Here is a 26,635-nt window from a genome sequence, read left to right as displayed (position 1 = left end):
TACAGATCAAAGGGCCTTGTGTCTCATTATTTTTCCCTCGTGAACTGTTATCCTTAGCAGGTCGGATGCATTTCTGGTGCTCCCTGCAGAAAGGGGAGTCCACCGCAGACAACTTCAGGATCTCCACCTCTATCCCCTCAGCACTCTCCATGCTGACATCGACACTGGTGGTTTATAGCAAGCCCCCGCTGCTCTCTGCTGAGCCCTTTGTCTAGATGAGGGAGGAAATTCTTGGCAGGCAGGCCACAGCTAGGGAGAGGAAGTCTCGAGGAGAAGTCCTCAACCAGTGGGCAGCACTTGGTGGATGAAGTGCTCTAGCCCCTTTAGCCCCTATCCGCTCGAGTGGGGGATGTGAGACCGGGGGCCTCAGCCAGGACTGCACCTCAGCTACCTACAGGGCTTACCTGCTCTGGAAATCATTCTGGATTGGCTTCCATCCCTTCCCTGCATCACTCTTCACGTTCCCTACGGCACTTCTTGAGATCACCTCCCAAACAACCTACTTGCTCTCAGACCTCTGTTGTTGGAGTCTGCTCCGGACATCACCCTAACGCCAGCCTTCCGGAGCTCAGGATCAGGACCTTCAAAACATCTCCATACGGAGGAGGAGTCAAGATGGGGGAGAAGTTGCAAGCTGAGACTTGCTTCAGCTAGCCGGAGATCAGCTAGATAGCTTATCTAAAGATTGCAAACACCTGAAAATCCATCGGCAGATCGAATAGTAGAAGAACAGCAATTCTGGAAACAGAAAATCAACCACTTTCGAAAGGTAGGACCGGCGGAGAAGTGAATCCAAAGCGACGGGAAGATAGACCCCGGGGGGAGGGGCCGGCTCCCGGCAAGCGGCGGAGCAACCGCGCACAAAATCAGGACTTTTAAAAGTCTGTTCCGCTGAGGGACATTTCCAGAAGCTAAACCGGGGCGAAGCCCACGCGGGGTCAGCGTGGCCTCAGGTCCCCCAGGGTCACAGAAGGATCGGGGGTGTCTGAGTGTCGCAGATCTTGCGGGTATTGGAACGGGAAAGCCGGCTGCAGAGACAGAGCCGACATTAAGCTCACAGCTCGGTGTTACCTTGAACCGGTCGCAGGCTCGGTGAGCTCGGAGCGCGGCCGGAGGTCAGGCAGACGGGAGTAATTGGGCACTGTTCTCTGAGGGCGCACTGAGGAGTGGGGCCCTGGGCTCTCGGCTCCTCCAGCCCGAGACCAGGAGGCCGCCATTTGTATTCCCATCCTCCGGAACTCTACGGAAAGCGCTCAGGAACAAAAGCTCCTGAAAGCAAACCCCAGCGGATTACTCACCCCGCCCCGGGTAAGGGCAGTGTAATTCCGCCTGGGGCAAAGACACTTGAGAATCACTACAACAGCCCCCCCCCACAAGATCAACAAGAAATCCAGCCGAGACCAAGTTCACCTACCAAGGAGTGCGGTTTCAATACCAAGGAGAGCAGCAGAATTCCAGAGGAGGAGAAAGCCAAGCACGGAACTCATGGCTTTTTTCCTGTGATTTTTTTTAGTCTTGCAGTTAATTTAATTTTTTCTTTTTCATTTTTTTTTTTTCTTCTCGCCTTTGGTTAAAATTTTTTTTTAACTGTTACCTTTTTCTTTTTTAACGATTTTTTACTAGTTTATCTAATATATATATTTTTTCTTTTTACATTTTTCTTAGGTGTTTTCTTTTTTAAAAAATTCTTTTCTTTACTTTTCTTTTTTTTTCTTTTTCTTTTTTCTTTTTTTTTTCATTCTTCCTTTTTGAACCTCTTTTTATCCCCTTTCTCCCCACTCACGATTTGGGATCTCTTCTAATTTGGTTAAAGCATATTTTCCTGGGGTTGTTGCCACCCTTTTAGTATTTTACTTGCCCCTTTATTTACTCTTATCTGGACAAAATGACAAGACGTAAAAATTCAACACAAAAAAAAGAACAAGAGGCAGTACCGAAGGCTAGGGACCTAATCAATTCAGACATCGGTAATATGTCAGATCTAGAGTTCAGAATGACAATTCTCAAGGTTCTAGCCGGGCTCGAAAAAGGCATGGAAGATATTAGGGAAACCCTCTCGAGAGATATAAAAGCCCTTTCTGGAGAAATAAAAGAACTAAAATCTAACCAAGGTGAAATCAAAAAAGCTATTAATGAGGTGCAATCAAAAATGGAGGCTCTAACTGCTAGGATAAATGAGGCAGAAGAAAGAATTAGTGATATAGAAGACCAAATGACAGAGAATAAAGAAGCTGAGCAAAAGAGGGACAAACAGCTACTGGACCACGAGGGGAGAATTCGAGAGATAAGTGACACCATAAGACGAAACAACATTAGAATAAGTGGGATTCCAGAAGAAGAAGAAAGAGAGAGGGGAACAGAAGGTATACTGGAGAGAATTATTGGGGAGAATTTCCCCAATATGGCAAAGGGAATGAGCATCAAAATTCAGGAGGTTCAGAGAACGCCCCTCAAAATCAATAAGAATAGGCCCACACCCCATCACCTAATAGTAAAATTTACAAGTCTCAGTGACAAAGAGAAAATCCTGAAAGCAGCCCGGGAAAAGAAGTCTGTAACATACAATGGTAAAAATATTAGATTGGCAGCTGACTTATCCACAGAGACCTGGCAGGCCAGAAAGAGCTGGCATGATATTTTCAGAGCACTAAACGAGAAAAACATGCAGCCAAGAATACTATATCCAGCTAGGCTATCACTGAAAATAGAAGGAGAGATTAAAAGCTTCCAGGACAAACAAAAACTGAAAGAATTTGCAAATACCAAACCAGCTCTACAGGAAATCTTGAAAGGGGTCCTCTAAGCAAAGAGAGAGCCTACAAGTGGTAGATCAGAAAGGAACAGAGACCATATACAGTAACAGTCACCTTACAGGCAATACAATGGCTCTAAATTCATATCTCTCAATAGTTACCCTGAATGTGAATGGGCTAAATGCCCCTGTCAAAAGACGCAGGGTATCAGAATGGATAAAAAAACAAAACCCATTTATATGTTGCCTCCAAGAAACTCATTTTAAGCCCGAAGACACCTCCAGATTTAAAGTGAGGGGGTGGAAAAGAATTTACCATGCTAATGGACATCAGAAGAAAGCAGGAGTGGCAATCCTTATATCAGATCAATTAGATTTTAAGCCAAAGACTATAATAAGAGATGAGGAAGGACACTATATCATACTCAAAGGGTCTGTTCAACAAGAAGATTTAACAATTTTAAATATCTATGCCCCCAACGTGGGAGCAGCCAACTATATAAACCAATTAATAACAAGATCAAAGAAACACATCAACAATAATACAATAATAGTAGGGGACTTTAACACTCCCCTCACTGAAATGGACAGGTCATCCAAGCAAAAGATCAGCAAGGAAATAAAGGCCTTAAACGACACACTGGACCAGATGGACATCACGGATATATTCAGAATATTTCATCCCAAAGCAACAGAATACACATTCTTCTCTAGTGCACATGGAACATTCTCCAGAATAGATCACATCCTCGGTCCTAAATCAGGACTCAACCGGTATCAAAAGATTGGGATCATTCCCTGCATATTTTCAGACCACAATGCTCTAAAGCTAGAACTCAACCACAACAGGAAGTTTGGAAAGAACCCAAATACATGGAGACTAAACAGCATCCTTCTAAAGAATGAATGGGTCAACTGGGAAATTAAAGAAGAATTGAAAAAAATCATGGAAACAAATGATAATGAAAATACAACAGTTCAAAATCTGTGGGATACAACAAAGGCAGTCCTGAGAGGAAAATATACAGCGGTACAAGCCTTTCTCAAGAAACAAGAAAGGTCTCAGGTACACAACCTAACCCTACACCTAAAGGAGCTGGAGAAAGAACAAGAAAGAAACCCTAAGCCCAGCAGGAGAAGAGAAATCATAAAGATCAGAGCAGAAATCAATGAAATAGAAACCAAAAAAACAATAGAACAAATCAACAAAACTAGGAGCTGGTTCTTTGAAAGAATTAATAAAATTGATAAACCCCTGGCCCGACTTATCAAAAAGAAAAGAGAAAGGACCCAAATAAATAAAATCATGAATGAAAGAGGAGAGATCACAACTAACACCAAAGAAATACAAACTATTATAAGAACATACTATGAGCAACTCTACGGCAATAAATTTGACAATCTGGAAGAAATGGATGCATTCCTAGAAACACATAAACTACCACAACTGAACCAGGAAGAAATAGAAAGCCTGAACAGACCCATAACCAGTAAGGAGATTGAAACAGTCATTAAAAATCTCCAAACAAACAAAAGCCCAGGGCCAGACGGCTTCCCGGGGGAATTCTACCAAACATTTAAAGAAGAACTAATTCCTATTCTCCTGAAACTGTTCCAAAAAATAGAAATGGAAGGAAAACTTCCCAACTCATTTTATGAGGCCAGCATCACCTTGATCCCAAAACCAGACAAGGATCCCACCAAAAAAGAGAGCTATAGACCGATATCCTTGATGAACACAGATGCGAAAATACTCAACAAAATACTAGCCAATAGGATTCAACAGTACATTAAAAAGATCATTCACCACGACCAGGTGGGATTTATTCCAGGGCTGCAAGGTTGGTTCAACATCCGCAAATCAGTCAATGTGATACAACACATCAATAAAAGAAAGAACAAGAACCATATGATACTCTCAATAGATGCTGAAAAAGCATTTGACAAAGTACAGCATCCCTTCCTGATCAAAACTCTTCAAAGTGTAGGGATAGAGGGCACATACCTCAATATCATCAAAGCCATCTATGAAAAACCCACCGCAAATATCATTCTCAATGGAGATAAACTGAAAGCTTTTCCGCTAAGGTCAGGAACACGGCAGGGATGTCCATTATCACCACTGCTATTCAACATAGTACTAGAGGTCCTAGCCTCAGCAATCAGACAACAAAAGGAAATTAAAGCCATCCAAATTGGCAAAGAAGAAGTCAAATTATCACTCTTCACAGATGATATGATACTCTATGTGGAAAACTCAAAAGACTCCACTCCAAAACTGCTAGAACTTATACAGGAATTCAGTAAAGTGTCAGGATATAAAATCAATGCACAGAAATCAGTTGCATTTCTCTACACCAACAGCAAGACAGAAGAAAGAGATATTAAGGAGTCAATCCCATTTACAATTGCATCCAAAACCATAAGATACCTAGGAATAAACCTAACCAAAGAGACACAGAATCTATACTCAGAAAAGTATAAAGTACTCATGAAAGAAATTGAGGAAGACACAAAGAAATGGAAAAATGTTCCATGCTCCTGGATTGGAAGAATAAATATTGTGAAAATGTCTATGCTACCTAAAGCAATCTACACATTTAATGCAATTCCTATCAAAGTACCATCCATCTTTTTCAAAGAAATGGAACAAATAATTCTAAAATTTATATGGAACCAGAAAAGACCTCGAATAGCCAAAGGGATATTGAAAAAGAAAGCCAACGTTGGTGGCATAACAATTCCGGACTTCAAGCTCTATTACAAAGCTGTCATCATCAAGACAGCATGGTACTGGCACAAAAACAGACACATAGATCAATGGAACAGAATAGAGAGCCCAGAAATAGACCCTCAAATCTATGGTCAACTAATCTTAGACAAAGCAGGATAGAATGTCCAATGGAAAAAAGACAGCCTCTTCAATAAATGGTGCTGGGAAAATTGGACAGCCACACGCAGAAAAATGAAATTGGACCATTTCCTTACACCACACACAAAAATAGACTCAAAATGGATGAAGCACCTCAATGTGCAAAAGGAATCCATCAAAATCCTTGAGGAGAACACAGGCAGCAACCTCTTCGACCTCAGCCGCAGCAACATCTTCCTAGGAACAACGCCAAAGGCAAGGGAAGCAAGGGCAAAAATGAACTATTGGGATTTCATCAAGATCAAAAGCTTTTGCACAGCAAAGGAAACAGTTAACAAAATCAAAAGACAACTGACAGAATGGGAGAAGATATTTGCAAACGACATATCAGATAAAGGACTAGTGTCCAGAATCTATAAAGAACTTAGCAAACTCAACACCCAAAGAACAAATAATCCAATCAAGAAATGGGCAGAGGACATGAACAGACATTTCTGCAAAGAAGACATCCAGATGGCCAACAGACACATGAAAAAGTGCTCCATATCACTCGGCATCAGGGAAATACAAATCAAAACCACAATGAGATATCACCTCACACCAGTCAGAATGGCTAAAATCAACAAGTCAGGAAATGACAGATGCTGGCGAGGATGCGGAGAAAGGGGAACCCTCCTACACTGTTGGTGGGAATGCAAGCTGGTGCAGCCACTCTGGAAAACAGCATGGAGGTTCCTCAAAATGTTGAAAATAGAACTGCCCTATGACCCAGCAATTGCACTATTGGGTATTTACCCTAAAGATACAAACGTAGTGATCCAAAGGGGCACGTGCACCCAAATGTTTTAGCAGCAATGTCCACAATAGCCAAACTATGGAAAGAACCTAGATGCCCATCAACAGATGAATGGATCAAGAAGATGTGGTATATATACACAATGGAATACTATGCAGCCATCAAAAGAAATGAAATCTTGCCATTTGCGACAACATGGATGAAACTAGAGCGTATCATGCTTAGCGAAATAAGTCAAGCAGAGAAAGACAACTATCATATGATCTCCCTGATATGAGGAAGTGGTGATGCAACATGGGGGCTTAAGTGGGTAGGAGAAGAATCAATGAAACAAGATGGGATTGGGAGGGAGACAAACCATACGTGACTCTTGATCTCACAAAACAAACTGAGGGTTGCTGGGGGAAGGGGGTTTGGGAGAAGGTGGGATTATGGACATTGGGGAGGGTATGTGCTTTGGTGAGTGCTGTGAAGTGTGTAAACCTGGTGATTCACAGACCTGTACCCCTGGGGATAAAAATATATGTTTATAAAAAATAAAAAATTATATAAAAAAAGAAAGGAATACTAGATTAAATATTGATTGATCCTATATTTGAGCCTTAAATGATACAGGTTTGTACCACTTGAGTCCATTTATAGGTGGATTTTTTATATAAATACAGTGCAGTATTCTAAAATTTTTCCTTATGATTTTGTTAATAACTTTCTTTTTTCTGGCCTACCTTATTCTTAGAGTACAGTATACAAGACACACAACATAAAAAATATGTTATTTGACTATGTTATTGGTAAACTTGTGGCCAAGAGTTGGATGTCAGTGAACAGAAGATATTTGCAAGTGACATATCAGATAGAGGGCTAGTATCCAAAATCTATAAAGAATTTATCAAATTCAACACCCAAAGAACAAATAATCCAACCAAGAAATGGGCAGAGGACGTAAACAAACACTTCTGCAAGAAAGACATCCAGATGGCCAACAGACACATGAGAAAGTGCTCCACATCACTCAGCATCAGCGAAATACAAATCAAAACCACAATGAGATATCACCTCACACCAGTCAGAATGGCTAAAATTAACAAGTCAGGAATGACAGATACAGAGAAAAGAGAACCCTCCTACATTGTTGGTGGGAATGCAAGCTCGTGCAGCCACTCTGGAAACAGCATGGAGGTTCTTCAAAAAGCTGAAAATAGAGCTACCCTATGACCCAGTAATTGCACTACTGGGTATTTACCCTAAAGATACAAATACAGTGATCCCAAGGGACATGTGTACCTGAATATTTATAGCAGCAATGTCCACAATAGCCAAACTATGGAAAGAACCTAGTTGTCCATCAATAGATAAATGGATTAAGAAGATGTGATACACACACACGCACACACACACACTGGAATGCTATGCAGCCATTAAAAGAAATGAAATCTTGCCATTTGCAATGACGTGGATGGAACTAGAGGGTTTTTTTGCTGAGTGAAGTAAGTCAATCAGAGAAAGACAATTATCATATGACCTCTCAAATGACGAATTTTAGAGGCAGGGCGGGGAGTTGTGAGGGGTAGGGAAGGAAAAAAATGGAACAAGATGGGACCAGGAGGGAGACAAACCATGAGAGACTCTTAATCTCACAAAACAAACAGGGTTGCTGGGGGAGGGGGTTATGGAGAGGGTGGCTGGATTATGGACATTGGGGAGGGTATGTGATATGGTGAGTGCTGTGAAAGGTGTAAGCCTGGCGATTCACAGACCTGTACCCCTGGGGCAAATAATATATGTTAATAAAAATAATAAATAAATAAATAAAATTTTAAAAAAATTTTAACCATAAAAAAATTAATCTGTGTCTTTGCCAAATTGTCACCTTGGCTAATTCATCTTAGACACCACTCTTTTAGTTAAATTATACTCCTTTGATGTTGCACTCCTTTGATGTGCAAGCATGTGTGTTCATGTGCACACACACACATGCATGTATGTGATTGTCACAGTTATCTGTAAATTCCTGGGGAGCAAATTCTAAATCACATGTATAACCCCAATTACTGGCAACATATGTATCTCAAGATTATCCACTCAACAAATATGCCTTATAAACAAGCAGGAATTTGATAGAGGTACTTCCTCAAAGCTTGAATGAACAGAATAAAGGAATAGGTCTCTAAGGGTACTTGGGTCCTTCAGCGTCAATATCATCTGGGTAAACCTTAGGTTCCACCCTGTAGTTAGAATCTCTGAGAATTGTCCCAACCACATTAATAAGCTCTTTGGATGATATGATGCATGTTCAAGTTAGACTATCACTAAATAAAGGATAAGTAGAAATAGTAACTAAATGAAGTTAAATTGACTAAAATTCATACAGAGGTAAGTTCTGAGGAGAGACACATTGTGATTAGCCAACATTTTCTCTGCTCTGTTGAAGAGTATTTTTAATTAAGAATGGGATGAGTTAGGAGAAGGGAGTTGGGGGAAACTGGAAGGGGAGAGGTGAACCATGAGAGACTATGGACTCTGAAAAACAATCTGAGGGATTTGAAGCAGCGGGGGGTGGGAGGTTGGGAGAACCAGGTGGTGGGTATTAGAGAGGGCACGGATTGCATGAAGCACTGGGTGTGGTGCAAAAATAATGAATACTGTTATGCTGGAAAATAAATAAATAAATAAATAAATAAATAAATAAATATATGAATTCTTTTACTATTAAAAAAAATGGGATGAGGATGGACTCTGAAAAACAATCTGAGGGGTTTGAAGCGGCGAGGAGAGAGAGGTTGGGGGAACCAGGTGGTGGGTATTAGAGAGGGCAAGGATTGCATGGAACACTGGGTGTGGTGCAAAAACAATGAATTCTGTTATACTGAAAATTAATTGATTAATTAAAAAAAAAACAAGAATGGGATGAGGAATAAAAATGAGGCTATACCTTCCAGAAACTAAAGACCAGCTGGAGAAAACAACACAAATATATATGACAGCAAAGTAACAATTCTGAGCAATGGAACATGGTAGTGAAAAGAACCATACAGATAACTACCTACCATTGTTTTAGAGTAAAGAACATGATCCAAAGTTTGAGACATCCAAGAAAAGCCATTCCAGTGCCAAAGAGATCAGAAATGTCACACCATGTAGAGCTGTCTCCTCATTCCTCAAAAATGACCCATAATAGAGGTCCTTTTCCTCTTGTCTCATGCCACTTCCCACATGCCACGCTATGCACATATTTCCTCCCCACTGATCATTGGAAGAAATGAACAAGCAGAAATATAATTGCCCTAATCCCATCCTGCAAAGGGATAGGGGACAGAAAGAAATGTGATTGCAAACACTACCTGTCACACAACAGCCCTCTGTGGAGGAAAAGAAGGAGAGAGTGGTCCAACAGATGCCAGAGGGTGTGAATCAGGAGGAAAAGCAAACCAGATAGAATTGATCACATCTAGAAAAGAAAATTTGTTTCCAGCACATTTAAACAATTAGTCAAACAGTACTGTATCTGATAATTACTCAAATATTGGGTAAACAACAATAAGGAAGACATGTTGACAAATCACCCTGTTTGGGCATTATATAAGAGGCCACGGCACAAGACTTCCACACTCAAGACCTTGACTTTCCTGGAAACGCACCCAGAACCTCCACCCTCTGACACCATGGTCAACTCCTGCTGTGGCTCCGGCTGCTGCAAGCCCTGCTGCTGCATCTCCAGCTGCTGTCGCCCCTCCTGCTGTGGTTCTAGTTGCTGTGGCTCCAGTTGCTGCCAACCCACCTGCTGCCAGACCACATGCTGCAGAACCACTTGCTGCCGCCCCAGCTGCTGTGGTTCCAGCTGCTGCCGCCCCTCCTGCTGTGGTTCCAGCTGCTGCAGGCCCAGCTGCTGCATTTCTAGCTGCTGCCGCCCCTCCTGCTGTGGATCCAGCTGTGGTGGCTCCAGCTGCTGTGGTTCTAGCTGCTGCCGCCCCTCCTGCTGTGGCTCCAGCTGCTGCTGCCCCTCCTGCTGCTGCCCCTCCTGCTGCCTGCGCCCAGTCTGTGGTCAGGTCTCCTGCCACACCACTTGCTATCGCCCTACCTGTGTCATCTCCACCTGCCCCCGCCCCATGTGCTGTGCCTCCTCCTGTTGCTGAGTCTCTCTGCCTAAAATCTTTGTGACATATGGATATCTTCATAAGTCACATAAAATGCATTAGAGCCAACCAGTAGCTATGGAATGGACTCCTTAGCTGCCAACTATTCATCTTCTGATTTGGCATTCAGAGTTCCATTCAGTTCTAGGAAATGACAGATTAAAACAACTGTCAAGTGATTTTTAACCCAGGCCCAAATGCATGTATTTTCAGGCCAGCAATATCTTCATCCTATGTATACACTGATCATGATGCTCTTACATGACATTGTTTTCATATGTTCTTAATAAACAGCCATTTCTCCTGATGCATGCATATGTGCATTTCTGTGTGTGTGTGTGTGTGTGTATGTCTTTACCTATCACCTCATACCAAAGGCTATCTTGTTTCAAATGCAGGAGAATATGTTCAAGAACAGTTACTTACAATGGAATCAAGACTGCACTAGGCATTCGGTGTATGACATGGACAAAATTGCTTAATCTCTCCAAGCCTCAGTTTGCTTTCTCTGAGAAATGGGGACAATACACTATGTTCTTCAAATATATAAAGACATAATCCAGTAATACAGTTAGCACAGAATAGGACACATAATGTAAGCTCTCAACAAATATTCTTTTTGGTTATTTTTCTTGAAACACTACCCTGGACTAGAACACTATCATAGGATAGTACTGTTACTGTCTTTGATAAAACAGCAAAGAAAGTTTACATAATTGTTTCACGATCCTTTATACCTCAAAATTAAGTTTTAGTATATGTCCCAAATGTCCCTTTTAAAAAAGTATGTTAGATGACATCATAAAGTCACGTAAATTTCACCTGACTATATTTTGACTTCTAGTAAGTTCCTTTATTGGTTGTGAAAATATCAGGTGTTCTACCTAGCTCAGACACTTTCTCCTCTCCTCTCTAAGCATAAAAACTCTCTTTTAGAATATTAATTATACCTTCTAAATCCAAATTTCTGAAAATCTATGAAGTCCATGGCAACTTTTCCATAAAAATTTAAAAACGTTTCATTAACAGATGCTCAAAATTTTAGAATTTCTAGACCAAAACTCTGTATTTTTTATTAACATATAATGTACTATTTGTTTCAGGGGTACAGGTCTGTGAATCATCAGTCTTACACAATTCACAGCAAAACTCCATATTTTTTGAGTCTCATGAAAATTCTCATGTTCCCGAAGATTCTCATCTTCTTGACGGTTTTTTCCCTCCCACTTTGGCCCTTTATTACCTTGCCTGGTTTTACTTAAAAGAATATTTACAGGATATTTCTTTGAGACTCAGTTTTCTTAGCATCCAGACTCAGGTAAGAATGATCCTCCTTAGGTAATAAAATGTGTCACGATATATATAACAATATAATGTTTATAGAAAGATAAGGGTGTATACATTTTGGTTCTGAAGTACAGCAAAAACATTTTAAATTCAAATTGTACATATATCAGTTTCATCTATTAGCTGAGTTATATTTCCCAAAAATTTAACAAGCACAATTGAGGGTTATTATCTCTAACATTAAAAGAGAAGTAGTAAGAGACAAACCAGATAGGAGTTTATATAAAATGGGGTTCACCCCAACACAGGTTACATATCACATTCTTTGCATATCATAGAAATGTCTGGTAAACATTTTCAGCTTCAACTTACTCTGGAATGTTCTACAGAATACAGCCCTGTCTATTCACACACCAGAATTAACAAATCTTTTATCCTCCCATATGTTCCTCTTTGATAACTACTAATTATAGGATGCAGGCTCTTGTTTTAATGTTATGCTAAATTAGTAGACCTGAATCAAAGAGTGTAAGTTTTATACTGCCTTTTCAGCACTTAAGTATAGGAGGCTTAAAAATTCCTGTTTTTATAACAAGAACTGCGTCACAGCAGGAACAAGATAGCAGTCTGAATCTGTGTAATAAAAGGAGTATTTACAAAAGTGTGGACAGAACTTTTAGGGAAAGCAACAAGGAATAACTTAATACACAGGGCTCATAATAGCAAGGAGCAGTACCCTATGCCTGAAGACCTATGCAAGGATTTGGGTGAAGTAGTCAAAGGCAGCATGCCAAACTTCTTAGGATTACTACAGAGAGGCACTCAATGTTCAGTAATTTCCATGAGAGAGAGTTGCATTGCTCTAAAAAAAAATCCAGAAGTAATACCAGAGATACCGCAGCAGAGAAAACCAAGGTAGAAACAGTTATGAATGGGAAAGTGTGGTTGTGGTCCCACCAACTTTACTGAACACAGAGCTGTGATGGATTTAAAGTGAATAGAGCATGGACTAAGTCTGTCTTTCATCCAGTTTTATTTGTCTTTGTTAAATATGTACCACTGGAATTGCTCAAGCCCTCATAGGTAGTAAACTCTAAGCATACTGAATTCCAGTTCAGGCTGCTCTGATGAAGGTGATAGCTGAAGGGAGCCTTGTAATCCCCACAAACACTTTTAACAGTCCTGTGTATGGGAAGACAGTTCCTGGAGATTAACAACAGACTCCTGGTGATTAAACAGCTCTTTCCCCCAGTTGCTTCTGTTGTAACTAATTTATCAGAACTTTATAGGAGGCACAACAAGCTTAGCCAGACTTATATGCCATTCCAGACTTGCCTACTGCATTCTTTTCCATGCCAGTTTCAGCTTCTGCCATGTATGGCAGAGAATCAAGTATAGATTTATGGTTTGGCTACACAGATGTTTGTGTTCACTAGCACATTGCCATAATCTAGTGAGGTAGGCTTGGACTTGATAACCATTAATAGCAAGTTAGTACTATATATTGATAATTGTGGCATTCATGAGTGAAAAATCATCAATGAATTTGAAAAAGTAAGTCCAGAAATAGACCCAAATACATAAGGAGATTTAGTATATGAAAAGGTGGTATCTTAAATCAGAAGGGGGAAAAATGCATTGCTTAGTAAGTGGTGCTAAGTTATGGTCACATCAGATTTAAAAACATTTAAACCTCATATCTTGGTATCCTGATGGATTAAATATTTGAAAATATAAAACATGAAACTTTGATCAGAAGAAATTATAAAGCAATGTTTATTCAAAGTTATAACTGGAACAGTCTTTCAAAGTATGACACCAACCCAGAAGTCATAAAAGAAGAGATTAATAAATTTGACTATATCAAAAGTAAACAGCTGCATGGCAAAAATGACATAAGCAAAGTCAAAGAAGAAAGACAAACTAGGAAAAATATGTGAAATTCATATTACATAAAATCAATGTATAAAGGCTAACCACAGTAGAAAAACATAAAAACATAAATATAGACAATACAGAAAATTTTCTATGATTTTTCTACATGATTTCTATATTTTTTTCTTATAGAAAAGGAGATACCGTGGCACCTGGGTGGCTCAGTAGGTTAAAGCCTCTGCCTTCAGCTCAGGTCATGATCTCAGGGTCCTGGGATCAAGCATGGCATCGGGCTCTGTGCTCAGCAGGGAGTCTGCTTCTCCCTCTCTCTCTCTCTCTGCCTGCCTCTCTGCCTACTTGTGATCTCTGTCTAATTAATTAATTAATTAATTTTTAAAAAAAGAAAAGGAAATACCAATAGCCTTAAACATCTGAAGAGCTGCTCAATCCCACTTACAATAAGGGAAATACAAATGAAAAATCACATAGAGACGGGCACCTGGGTGGCTCAGTCATGTTAAGCATCTGTCTTCAGCTCAGGTCATGATCCGAGGGTCCTGGGATAGAGCCCTGCGTCAGGCTCCCTGCTCCACAGAGAGCCTGCTTCTCCCTCTCCTACTCCCACTGCTTGTGTTCCCTCTCTTACTGTCTCTCTCGCTGTCAAATAAATAAATAAAATCTTTTTAAAAAGAAATCACATAGAGTGCTGTGAAGTGTATAAACCTGCTGATTCACAGACCTGTACCCCTGGGGTTAATAATACATTATATGTTAATAACAAGAAATTTTTAAAAAATCACATAGGGAGGGGAGGTGGGTGGGGGATGGGCTAAATTGGTGATGGGTATTTAGGAGGGCACTTGGGATGACCACTGGGTATTATATGTAAGTAATGAATCATTAAATTCTACTCCTGAAACCAGTATTAAACTATATGTTAACTAACTAGAATTTAAATTAAAATTTGAAAAAGAAAAAAAAACCTAGAGAAACTTTTTCACCTATCATACTGACCAAGATTAAAGATAAATACACAGGTGTCTATATACATAGATACATATTGCTATGTATGTATTTATGTATTTGTGTATCCTGTGCATCACCGCATTAATAAAATTGGGGAAAGACTAAACATTCACATATTGCTGGTAGATGTGTAAAATGCTATAATCTCTATGGAAGGTGAAGCTGGCATTATCTAATAAATATTATGAACAAATGTATACTCTTTGATCCAGCTACTCTATTTCTGAAGGAATTTATTCTACAGAAAACACTCACACATGTGAAATTATGTATGAACAGGCTTATTCATTGCAGTATCATACATAATCTCAAAAGACTAAAAGCAAAATAAATATCCAGCAGTGGAAAACTGATTTAATAAATTATAATACCTTCATAAATGAAATACAATGCTACCATAACAAAACCAAAAGACAACTGACAGAATGGGAGAAGATATTTGCAAACGACATAATCAGATAAAGGGCTAGTATCCAAAATCTACAAAGAGCTTAGCAAACTTAACACCCAAAGAACAAATAATCCAATAAAGAAATGGGCAGAGGGCATGAACAGACACTTCTTCAAGAAAGACATCCATATGGCCAACAGACACATGAAAAAGTGCTCCACATCACTAAGCATCAGCGAAATACAAATCAAAACCACAATGAGATATCACCTCCCACCAGTCAGAATGGCTAAAATTAACAAGTCAGGAATGACAGATGCTGGTGAAGATGCGAAGAAAAGGGAACCCTCTTACATTGTTGGTGGGAATGCAAGCTGGTGCAGCCACTCTGGAAAACAGCATGGAGTTTCCTCAAAAAGCTGAAAATAGAGCTACCCTATGACCCAGCAATTGCACTACTGGGTATTTACCCTAAAGATACAAATACAGTGATCCCAAGGGACACGTGCACCTGAATGTTTATAGCAGCAATGTCCACAATAGCCAAACTATGGAAAGAACCTAGATGTCCATCAACAGACGAATGGATAAAGAAGATGTGATACACACACACACACACACACACACACACACACAATGGAATACTATGCAGCCATCAAAAGAAATGAAATCCTGCCATTTGAGACAATGTGGATGGAACTACAGGATATTATGCTTAGCAAAATTAGTCAATCAGAGAAAGACAACTATCATATGATCTCCCTGATATGAGGAAGTGGAGATGCAACATGGGAGGGTTGGGGGTAGGAAAAGAATAAATGAAACCAGATGGGATCGGGAGGGAAACAAATCATAAGAGACTCTTAATCTCACAAAACAAACTGAGGGATGCTGGGGAGTGTGGAAGGGGGCAGGGAGAGAGTAGTGGGGTTATGGACATTGAGGAGGATATGTGCTATGGTGAGTGCTGTGAAGTGTGTAAACCTGGTGATTCACAGACCTGTACCCTGGGGCTAATAATACATTATATTAAAAAAATAAAATTAAAAAATACATTACAAAAAATACAATATACAAAAAATACATTAAAAAAATAAAAAATATTTAAAAAGAAAGAAAGAATGGCAAAGTGATCTATATACTACCTGAACACTTCATGTGAAAAAACAAAGCAGGAAGATCATGACTGATGTACTACCATTTGTATAGATGAAAAAAATGAATAAACATTCTTATTCCTTATGTGTTAAATATCGTCAGAATGAGTAACAAAAAACTGGGAGCTCTGGTTGCCTTCAAGGGGGGGAACCTAGGTGCCTGTTGAAGAAAGGTGAGAGGAATACATGTGAAAAAATGATATTCAAGATGTTTAAATTTTAAAATATAAAAGATGCAAAATATAAAAATATTTCACCAGAGACTCGTTCTTTTGGTTTTCACCCTCTACTTCTTCCCTATCCAAGACAATGCTAAGCAACCTTTGAACTTTTGCTACATTCCTTCTAAAGGAGATTTCTTTTCATGTCTTAGCAATGCTGGTCTTGCCAAAGCTTATATGGATAGAGGGGTGGACACAGAGCTACAACACACAGCCCAGCTCAGTGGTTATGACTAGAGGCCTGATTCAAACAGTGCGAAGACTTGGGGTTGGGGGAAAGTTTTCCATCCCCCAGGGGAAAATGGTAGGCACCATTGTGGCATCAAATCATAATTCAGTTGCCTCGTTTGAGGCAGCTTTCCTGGGTATGCACTTTCCCTACTATCTAAGAGAAGAATTAAATAATCAGCAAGCATGTTTGGGGTATAGAGATAAATTCCAAGGGAACTGTTCAAGTATTACATGGTCTCCTTTATTACAATATAAATAACATCATCTGGAAGGGACTACAGATTTTAGTTTGAATTATTTAGAAAAATGCATGATGGTCACAGCTAATTCCAAAAAGAAACAGAAAAATATTATATGAATAGTGAACATCAGGGGGCTCTTAGACCCTTAGGCCCATGAAACAGAATCTGAAATCCCCCAGAATACATGTCCATAGATATTTGCTGACAGTGGGGTTTCAAACGACTCTATGTAAGTTTCATGCTTATTTGTATGTTAATAATGTACAGTGCATTATTAACCTAGAGTAACATGAAGGTAAAGACAATTTCTTTCCCATCTGACTTTTCAGAGGCAGAGTATACAGAGCTTAAAAATGTGGACTCCAGTGCTGGGCTGCCTGGAAACAAATCAGTTTCCTATTTATTGATTTTAATTCTCCCTGTGCCTCAGTTTCCTCATCTGTAAAGGGGAGATTATAGTGAAGCTAACTGCACTGGGCAGTTAGTACTGGCAAATGCGCTAATCTGTATAAACCATTGAAACAACTGCATAACGTGCTGGGTGTTGTGTTACTGCAGCATCTAGCAAAGTACTCAGCAGGTAATACTCAGAGCCTGGAGAAGGAAGCAAAGAAGGACAAGAATTCCACAATCCATTGTGTTTTCATTTTGTGTAGGCTCCTTAAAAGAACAGGTATAATCAGTGTGTAATTATGCCAACTATCTCTTCCTTATCTCTAAATGGCTCCAGTTCTTTTTTAGCACATAAATGCTTTCTAATTTATGTATCCCTTAAAACTTCAAATTACTGGCTTTTACGAGGAAAAGGCATGCATTGTATACATGGAGAGTTATAAAATACATAAAAATGGGTGGAGTATGTTTTATAAGTTTTATGAAAAACCTTCCTTATACCTCTATCTTCAATTTGGTTCAAGCGTTTCCTTTGAAGTGACTCTATTATGCTCATTATCATCACCGGAAGCTATAAGCACTCCACTCACCGTTCTCCACTTCAACCTTAGCATCTCTCCCCAGAAAGCCAAGTGTATTTTGGCATTTCTAATGGCAAATCAAAAACTTAAAGTAAACTATATATGACATGTATATATTGCATTCCTGCCTAATGGCTTTTAATAGACCCACCATTTTTCCTGAAATTTAACACTCTCTCCCTCACTCTCTCTACACACTCTCTCCCTCATTCTAGCAATCTCAATTTATCTCTCACTACTTCTTAAAGTATACCCTCCAGACACTTCCCTCTCACCATCACAAGCCAGAGTTATGCCCCTTCTCAACTGTTGTTCTTTCTCTTAAACAACAAAAGGTCAATGCATCTTCTCTCATGGCTGAGACAACATCTATGCTCATTAAACAGAGATCTCCTTTATCAAAATCATCCTATTTCAGGCTCTGGGGATACAAAAATGAGCAAAGCATAGTCCTTGCCCTAATGGAGTTTATATTCTAGAGGTAACCAGAAACATAAATGCATTTCTGGTAGAAAATGATATGATGGAACCTATGTATATACAAAGAACAACCAAACTGCAATGGAGCAAAGACTTCACTTTGTGTCGTGCCAAGGAAGATACAGGAGGAAGGTGGCATTTGAACTCAATGGGAAAAATAACTAGGAAAACACTGAGCTCACAAGAGACTTTGCAGGAAGAGGGACTATCATGAATGTAACTCACTCTTTCCTTGAATATTTTATTCCCTAAATACCTGTGGCACTTAAGAATACCTCTTAGGAGTGAACCAGATGTGGCCTTGATTATAAAACTCTTTATGGCTGTAATTACTATGTAAGTACATGCAAGAACAAAAATATTTATATTCCCCTTCATGTTTCCAAGAAAATCTTAAAACATAAATGATACCACAAAAACTAACAGATATTTTAGGTTAGAATATTTGAAGATTTTTAAATAAAAATGTCATAAAGTATAACCAGGGTGTATTTTGACATTTCAAAAGACAGATCAAAAACTATCAGCCCAATTATGCTAGCCCAGACCAGAAGACAATTCTGAAAATCAACACAGATCAATCCCAGATGACTCTGTTATTTAAAAATCCTGAGTTGCTGCTAACGGTTTCAAAGTACATCAGAGTGATGAGAACACAGCTTGGAATGTTGTAGGAATTTCATTAACCCAATGACCACCAGAATATACACAATGAATCATAAGTCTCCTCTTACCCTCAAAAAGAAGGAGCTAGCTTCCTTTTTTTCTACCATATCTTCTGTGCATTTTTTGATATGATTGTCTGTTTTGTGTGTGTTGAGTTTGAGGAGTTCATTATAGATCCTGGATATCAAACTTTTGTCTGTACTGTCATTTGCAAGTATCTTCTCCCATTCCATGGGTTGCCTCTTTGTTTTCTTGACTGTTTTCTTTGCTGTGCAGAAGCTTTTGATTTTGATGAAGTCCCAAAAGTTCATTTTCACTTTTGTTTCCTTTGTCTTTGGAGACATATCTTGAAAGAAGTTGTTGTGGCTGATATCGAAGAGATTACTGCCTATGTTCTCCTCTACGATTCTGATGGATTCCTGTCTCACATTGAGGTCTTTTATCCATTTTGTCTTTGTGTACAGTGTAAGAGAATGGTCAAGTTTTCTACCAACATTCTATCTATTGAAATATTAATTTTCCACTAAAGATTCTTCTCCATCGGAAGTTCTTCCAAAATCATTGCAATATGAGAAACAGAGAAAAGACAGGAACCTACCTGTGTCACATGATACCCAGAGATTAAAGGCTTGTGACACTGAAAACAAAGGAGTAAATAAGAAGTGATTCACATGAAAACCCTGGGGAACTTGAGAAAAGGGAAATAACTATTTTCTATTCATGGGGAGTTTTTACTAGAAAAATATAATGATCTAATTTACTAACTGCATTTGTAGTCATATAAACAAAATGAAGGAAATTGTCTTTTCATAATCACAGAGGTCCCTCAGCAGGGTATAAAAGGAGCCATGTGGCAAGGACACCTCCAAACTCACTCTCTTAGAAACACACCCACAACTTCCACCATCTGAAACCATGGTTAATTCTTCTTGTGACTCTGTCTGCTCTGGCCAGGGCTGCGGTCACGACCTCTGCCAGGAGACATGCTGCTGCCCTTCCAGCTGTGGTTCCAGCTGCTGCAGGCCCAGCTGCTGCACCTCTAGCTGCTGCCGCCCCACCTGCTCCCAGACCACCTGCTGCAGGACCACCTGCTGCCGCCCTACCTGCTGTGTGTCCAGCTGCTGCCAGCCCTCCTGCTGTGGTTCCAGCTGCTGTGGCTCCAGCTGCTGCCGCCCCCCCTGCTGCATTTCTAGCTGCTGCCGCCCCTCCTGCTGTGGATCCAGCGGCTGTGGCTCTAGCTGCTGCCGCCCCTCCTGCTGCATTTCTAGCTGCTGCCGCCCCTCCTGCTGTGGATCCAGCTGTGATGGCTCCAGTTGCTGCTGCCCCTCCTGCTGCCTGCGCCCAGTCTGTGGCCAGGTCTCCTGCCACACCACTTGCTATCGCCCCACCTGTGTTATCTCCACCTGCCCCCGCCCCATGTGCTGTGCCTCCTCCTGCTGCTGAGCCCCTTCCCTGAACCCACCCTCTCCCTTCATTGGGTTCATCATAGCAACAGACTCCATACACCATATGCTGGGAGGTGGCCACTCCCAGCAACTATGTGTCTACATCCCAGCCTCAGGCCAAACTCTCACCTTTTCCTCAAGTGGGCCCAGAATATGAAATTAGATGATATTCATAGAAAGAAATTACTAGAATTGCCCAAATTCTATTTCTGAACTTTTGATTTCTGGGCACCCTGCCCCAAACACAGAAATTCCAGCAGAGCCTTCAAGGGCACTGTTGTCATAGCCTCAAATCCAAAAGTCTGTGTCCTTTTATAGGAAGATTTCCATATCTTATTACTACTTTTGAATAAAGATCCACTTTCTTGGCCTAGAAATACAATGTTCTTGTGTCTGCTGTTTGGCAGTGTCCTCATTTCCTGGGAAATTATAGCCAACATGCTACTCTATCAGGTTTTCTAGTCCCTGTTCTCACCTTCAGGAAAATCTGAACGTGGAGTGTGGCATTAAAAACCAACCAACCAACCAACACAGAAATAACAATATACAGAATGTCCAAAAGCACTGAAGAATCATAAAGATTTTTATGTAAAAAATTCGGAGGTATGGAGGAGCAGAGTTGTATAGCACAGCAAGCCTTTCTTCAATATTTCTGAAAGCCTACTTTGCCCTACAATTCCACTCCTGATAGATGTCTCATCCCTCTGTCTCCCTTCCTTTCCCCATCTCCCTTGTTCTTCCCTTGTCTGGTTTTCTTGGAAAACCAGGGGGTCCAAGGTTTTCCTTATGGTCTATCCATCTCCTATGTAATCCAATTTATTACCCTCTCAACTTCTCTAACTTCATCTCCAACAATTAACAACAAAATAATGATCTTTCAGGAAAATCAACCACCCTGAGTAGTTGGAGGATATCAGAAAATGGGAAGTACTCAAATTTTAATATTTCCCTATCTTAATGACTTATCTGGGATGTGTACTTATAGCCATGTTTAGGAGCACTTTGTCAACAAATATTATGAGGAGTGTGAGACTGACAAGAAATCAATCAATGCACCAGTTTGGTTCTTCGTAAGCCCAGAATACTCCCAAATCCTTATGGACTCTATCCCAGTTTAAAAAAAAAAAATTAAAAATTAATTTCTGATAAACTCATGCTAGTGAAAGCAGAAGAAAGATTTAGCAAGCTTTGTACTAAATGCATATTCTGAGAGTTGCAAAGCTAATAAGTAATACAGTGGGACTGAGTCATGATTGTGTTTAACTCCATAAATTAATTTAACTTGCCTGGAGACATTATCTCTCAACTCCACTCAAGTTACAAAATTCCTAATAGATCTGAGATGGTAGATGAAAATTAGTTGCACCATCAGTTGGCTTAAGCATAAAAATTTGGGTTGGTTTTTGGGGGGTTTTTTTTTGGTTTTTTTTTTTTGAGAGGGAGAGGCTTTATTAGTACTTTTTCTTTAACAATAAAGAAAATCTTAAAGAAAAAGACTGTAAGTGGAAGAATTGGAAAGAAAACAATAACAACAACAAAAAAAATCCCCACCCTGGATTTAATGGAAAATCCAGAATTTCACACACATGGACTTGGTTTGCATATTAGTTATCTACACTTGTTGTGTAACAAGTTATCCTAAAATCTGGCAGCTTAAAACAACATTTATTATCTCACATATTTTCTGGGGGTTAGCAATCCAAAAGTGCCGGCAAGTCCAATGACCAGGGCTATATTCCTATGGAGGCAGAAAAATCTACTTCCAGGCTCACTCACATGGTTGCTGGAAGGAGACCAGTTCCTCACTCACCACGTGGGCTGTTCAGGCACCATGCCATCTGGCTCCCCCCAGAGCAAGTAATCTAAGAAAGTGAGAAAAGTAACAAGAAAACCCAAGATGGAAGCCACAAGCTTGTAATAACCTAATCTTGAGAGTGACATATTCTCAGTACTGCTAAATTCCATTATTTTCCAAATGAATCACCATGTCTAGCTCACACTCAAGGGGAAGGGATCACACAAGGACGTGAGTACCAGCAGTCACCGTAGAGCTTGCCAACTACAGTATGTAAGAGAGGTACTCACAAATCTGAAAACGGGTTTCAATGCTTCGAGCCTGCAGGTGATTTCCTGGGTCATAGGAAATGTCTACAGAGCAGACATCTATGACTTGGGCCATGGGAAAACTGAAGGAAGTGCAAGAGCAAACACAGGCACTGGAAAGGAATAGTCAGAGGGAAGGCAAGTAATAGAGCACAGTGTCCAAAAAAGAGTGGCAACTTGAAAAAAAAAAAATCAAAGGACAGAATTCTACATCCAGCTATGACAAAGTAGCTGGTATCAGACTGAACCTCTCAATGAGGATAACTATAAGAACTGGATAAAGTTAAGAGAATAATTGATTTTAAACACTGGGAATTGATCTATGCAAGCAGGATTGAGCGTCCCATAGTCTTAGAAGAAAATTAAATCCTTTACATTGGAAGATAAAGTCGCCTTAGGCCTCTCCAGTTTTTCATGTAAAATGTCTGGTATTCAATTAAAAATAGATATGCCAGAGGTTGGGGTACCAGATGGTCGGTATTATAGAGGGCACGGATTGCATGGAGCACTGGGTGTGGTGAAAAAATAATGACTACTGTTATGCTGAAAATAAATAAATTAATAAAAAATAAATAAATAAAAATAAATAAAACCAAGGAAAAGAGAGTAGAAATATACTCAGAAATGATCCATGTAAATAATCAAAACTAACTTTAAAATAACTATGATTAATATATTTAAAGTAATAGATGAAAAAATGGCAAATTTTATCAGAGAACCAAAATATGTAAAAACAAAAATAAAAACAAAAATGAAAAGTCTAGTGAAAATCCTAGAATTAAAAAATTAAAAACCTGAAACTCAGAACTCAATAAAGGGGTTTAGCAGATTGGACAGAAGAAAGAGCACACTGGAAATAGAAAATATCCACACTAAAATACAAAAAGAAAAAAGGTTGGAAAAATACAGACAAGAGCATGAGGTACACATGGAACAAAATGAAAGAAGATCAAATGTACACATAAATTTGAGTCCCAGGAAAAGAGAACAGGAAAGAAGCTATAAACAAAGAGATAGATGGATGATGAGCAATTTAACAAAAGTAATGGAAACATCAAACCATAGATTTAAGAACCTCTTTGAACTCCAATTTATTTATAGTCTTCATAATCTTCAATTATCTAAATTCTTGAGGTTACATTTTCTTTTCTTGAATGGACTATGCTACTCATGGTGGAATACCCTCTTGTATACTTTGTAATATTTTTCCCTCTTGCATACTTTGTAACATTTCTCCTGTGGACATCCCATGCAACCTGTGTGTGGTTTCTTTTCCTTGGGCTTACTGTGTCTTTAATTTCGAGTTTTTCTTTCATAGCAGTTATTTCTGTGTGGTATGATTTTTGCTTTTGTTTCTGACGATTCCAAGAACATTTGGGTGATGCATTTTGACAGGAATACTACATACATGATGTGTCCTTTCAGTGTGTGACTTAGGCAGACACATGTCCATTTGTCTTATTATTAACAATGCTAACATTGATCCCATGGTTAAGCTTTTCTTCTCAAGTTTCTCCACAGTAAAGTTAGCATTTTCCCCTTTGAAATTAATAAATGACCAATGAGGAAATATTTTTTAAATGTCCAAATATCTTGTCCCCCAACAAACTCACCTATTAGCTGTAGCCTCCACTGATGATATTTACCTGAATCAAGTTTTATTATAAGGGGTAAATGGTGATTTTTTTTAAACTCAGTTTTTCCTTCTACATTTATTAGTTGACATTCTACTACCATGGATAACTTCCTCATCTTTCTTTTCATTTCTTTAATTAGTCTCAATATGGACTTGTGGGAGTTTTTTTAATGGATTAAAATCCATTACTATTGCTATTCATTTTGCTATTCAAGTTGTCCCATAGTGGACCAGTGAGAGTCCCTTCAAAGAAGCTCCAAACATTTTTTAATATTTACAAACAACGAGTTCTTGGTAACGGTTTCAAATTGAACACAGGAAGTAATACCTTGCACATACTTTGAAACAGCCAGAGTCCATTCTCTGATGAGAATTTATGACTCACTGATAGGGTCTATCTTCCTCATAGCCCACAGGTATCTCATAAAGATGAACTTTTTTCTATCCACTACTATAATTCTACCTCTCTCTTTCTTTTTTCTAGCAAATTTTTAAATATTTATTTATTTACTTATTTAAATTTCTTTTCAGTGTTCCAGAATTCATTCTTTATGCACCACACCCAGTGTTACATGCAATACATGCCCTCCATAAAGCCCACCATCAGGTTCACCCAACCTCCCACCCCCTCTTCCTTCCAAAACCCTCCGTTTGTTTCTAAGAGTCCACAGCCTCTCATGGTTCATCTCCCCCTCCAATTTCCCCCAACTCACTTCTCTACCTCTCTTTTGACATCAAAAAGATGTGAATAATTTGTCCAAACAACATCATGGAGTGATACCCAGATCACAGGTAAACCTCAATGATGGAACCCATGCGATGGGCCCTTTTGACAAACAAGAAAATAGAAAAGACAATTTTGAGAATAACCAGATTGGAAACCTTAACATACCCAGAAAAGGATATCTTATTTTTCCTCATCTGAAAATATTTAACCAGAAAAACACAGTGATTTAATTTAATGACTAATACTTCCTCAGGAAAAGAAAACTAGGAAATGGTCCAGGATAAAAACACAGCAGCTTCAGCAGAGTATAAAAGAGGACAAGCAGCACAGGGATTTTCAAATTCACTAAGCTCACTCTCTTCCTAATACCAGCACCTCCACCCTCTGACATCATGGTCAACTCCTGTTGTGGCTCCGTCTGCTCTGAACAGGGCTGTGGCAAGGAGACCTGTTGCTGCCCCAGCTGCTGCCAGACCACCTGCTGCAGGACCACCTGCTGCCGCCCCAGCTGCTGTGTGTCCAGCTGCTGCCAGCCCTCCTGCTGTGGTTCCAGCTGCTGTGGCTCCAGCTGCTGCAGGCCTAGCTGCTGCATTTCCAGCTGCTGTCGCCCCACCTGCTGTGGATCCAGCTGCGGTGGCTCCAGCTGCTGTGGCACTAGCTGCTGCCGCCCCTCCTGCTGCATTTCTAGCTGCTGCCGCCCCTCCTGCTGTGGCTCCAGCTGCGGTGGCTCCAGCTGCTGCCGCCCCTCCTGCTGCTGCCCCTCCTGCTGCCTGCGCCCAGTCTGTGGCCAGGTCTCCTGCCACACCACTTGCTATCGCCCCACCTGTGTCATCTCCACCTGCCCCCGCCCCATGTGCTGTGCCTCCTCTTGCTGCTGAGACCCTTCCCTGTGATGACCACCGACTTTGTTTACCTCTGTCCCACATTTGTAGACCCTCCCTTTGTGCTTTTTAAACACATGGAGTGGAAATGATGCTGCTCAACTGAATTGGGCCTTGATTCCATGGGGGAACCAATCACACTGTTGAAGAAGATGGATGTGGCATGGAGCTGGCTTATAGTTGCTTGTACAGTAACAAATTTTACCCTTCCACAATTGGTGAAATCATTCTCCTAACTTCCCTTTTCTAGGCTTTTACTGTAACCTGATATATTTTTGTACCAAAATAAAGCTACAATTCCCTGCATTAACAATTCAGTGTGATTACTGCTCCCTTAAGATTTTGTCTTCAGCTCATAGGCAACTGTATTTGACTTACACCTGCAGCAAACACACATGGTCTTGTCACTTCTCAATAAATAGTTTCCATTATTCACTGCCTGAATCTTTCCTATGTGCCTCCTTATTTCATGGGCAAATCACCTAACACTATGAACCTGTCCTAGGAAAATAAACAAAAAAGTGAAAACTAGAAGTTTGGAAGACTGTAGGTAGATAAAAGCAAAAATAACACAATATATGTTTAATGCATCACACCAGCCACCATAGCTATGCAATCTATTGCTCAGCAGAGTCTACAAATTTGTATTCGGACTTGTACTCAATGACACTGGTGTCACCCATGCAGCAAATTAAATTTTCACTGATTCTGACTCTGTTTATGATAGGGCTTTAGTCAAG

The 26,635-nt window shown here is 39.9% G+C and overlaps 3 protein-coding genes across 3 annotated transcripts; all 3 read left to right on the top strand.

Moving 5' to 3' along the window:
• The first annotated feature begins 10,053 nt into the window (after positions 1 to 10,053).
• On the top strand, positions 10,054 to 10,553 carry LOC123392268 (keratin-associated protein 4-6-like). The gene has a single exon (XM_045080663.1). It carries the CDS (start codon positions 10,083 to 10,085, stop codon positions 10,551 to 10,553), a length of 471 nt encoding a protein of 156 aa, XP_044936598.1. The 5' UTR covers positions 10,054 to 10,082.
• Positions 10,554 to 20,018: 9,465 nt separating this feature from the next.
• LOC101678196 (keratin-associated protein 4-7-like) lies at positions 20,019 to 20,600 on the top strand. The gene has a single exon (XM_045080662.1). The coding sequence runs from the start codon at positions 20,019 to 20,021 to the stop codon at positions 20,544 to 20,546; it is 528 nt and encodes a 175-aa protein (XP_044936597.1). The 3' UTR covers positions 20,547 to 20,600.
• A 4,806-nt stretch (positions 20,601 to 25,406) lies between these two features.
• LOC123386941 (keratin-associated protein 4-12-like) lies at positions 25,407 to 26,082 on the top strand. Its single transcript, XM_045080975.1, has one exon. The coding sequence runs from the start codon at positions 25,407 to 25,409 to the stop codon at positions 25,890 to 25,892; it is 486 nt and encodes a 161-aa protein (XP_044936910.1). The 3' UTR covers positions 25,893 to 26,082.
• The last annotated feature ends 553 nt before the right edge of the window (positions 26,083 to 26,635 follow it).

This window comes from Mustela putorius, unplaced genomic scaffold, assembly GCF_011764305.1.
Source record: "Mustela putorius furo isolate JIRA1106 unplaced genomic scaffold, ASM1176430v1.1 tig00000487_pilon_pilon_pilon, whole genome shotgun sequence".
Classification (NCBI taxonomy): Eukaryota; Metazoa; Chordata; class Mammalia; order Carnivora; family Mustelidae; genus Mustela; species Mustela putorius.
The sequence above is the reverse complement of the archived record's forward strand: the minus strand, read 5'-3'. Positions and strand labels throughout refer to the sequence as shown.

What these genes read in the sequence shown, in the direction of transcription:
- LOC123386941 (XM_045080975.1), top strand. Translation starts at nt 25,407, where the DNA reads ATGGTCAACTCCTGTTGTGGCTCCGTCTGCTCTGAACAGGGCTGTGGC.
- LOC123392268 (XM_045080663.1), top strand. Translation starts at nt 10,083, where the DNA reads ATGGTCAACTCCTGCTGTGGCTCCGGCTGCTGCAAGCCCTGCTGCTGC.
- LOC101678196 (XM_045080662.1), top strand. Translation starts at nt 20,019, where the DNA reads ATGGTTAATTCTTCTTGTGACTCTGTCTGCTCTGGCCAGGGCTGCGGT.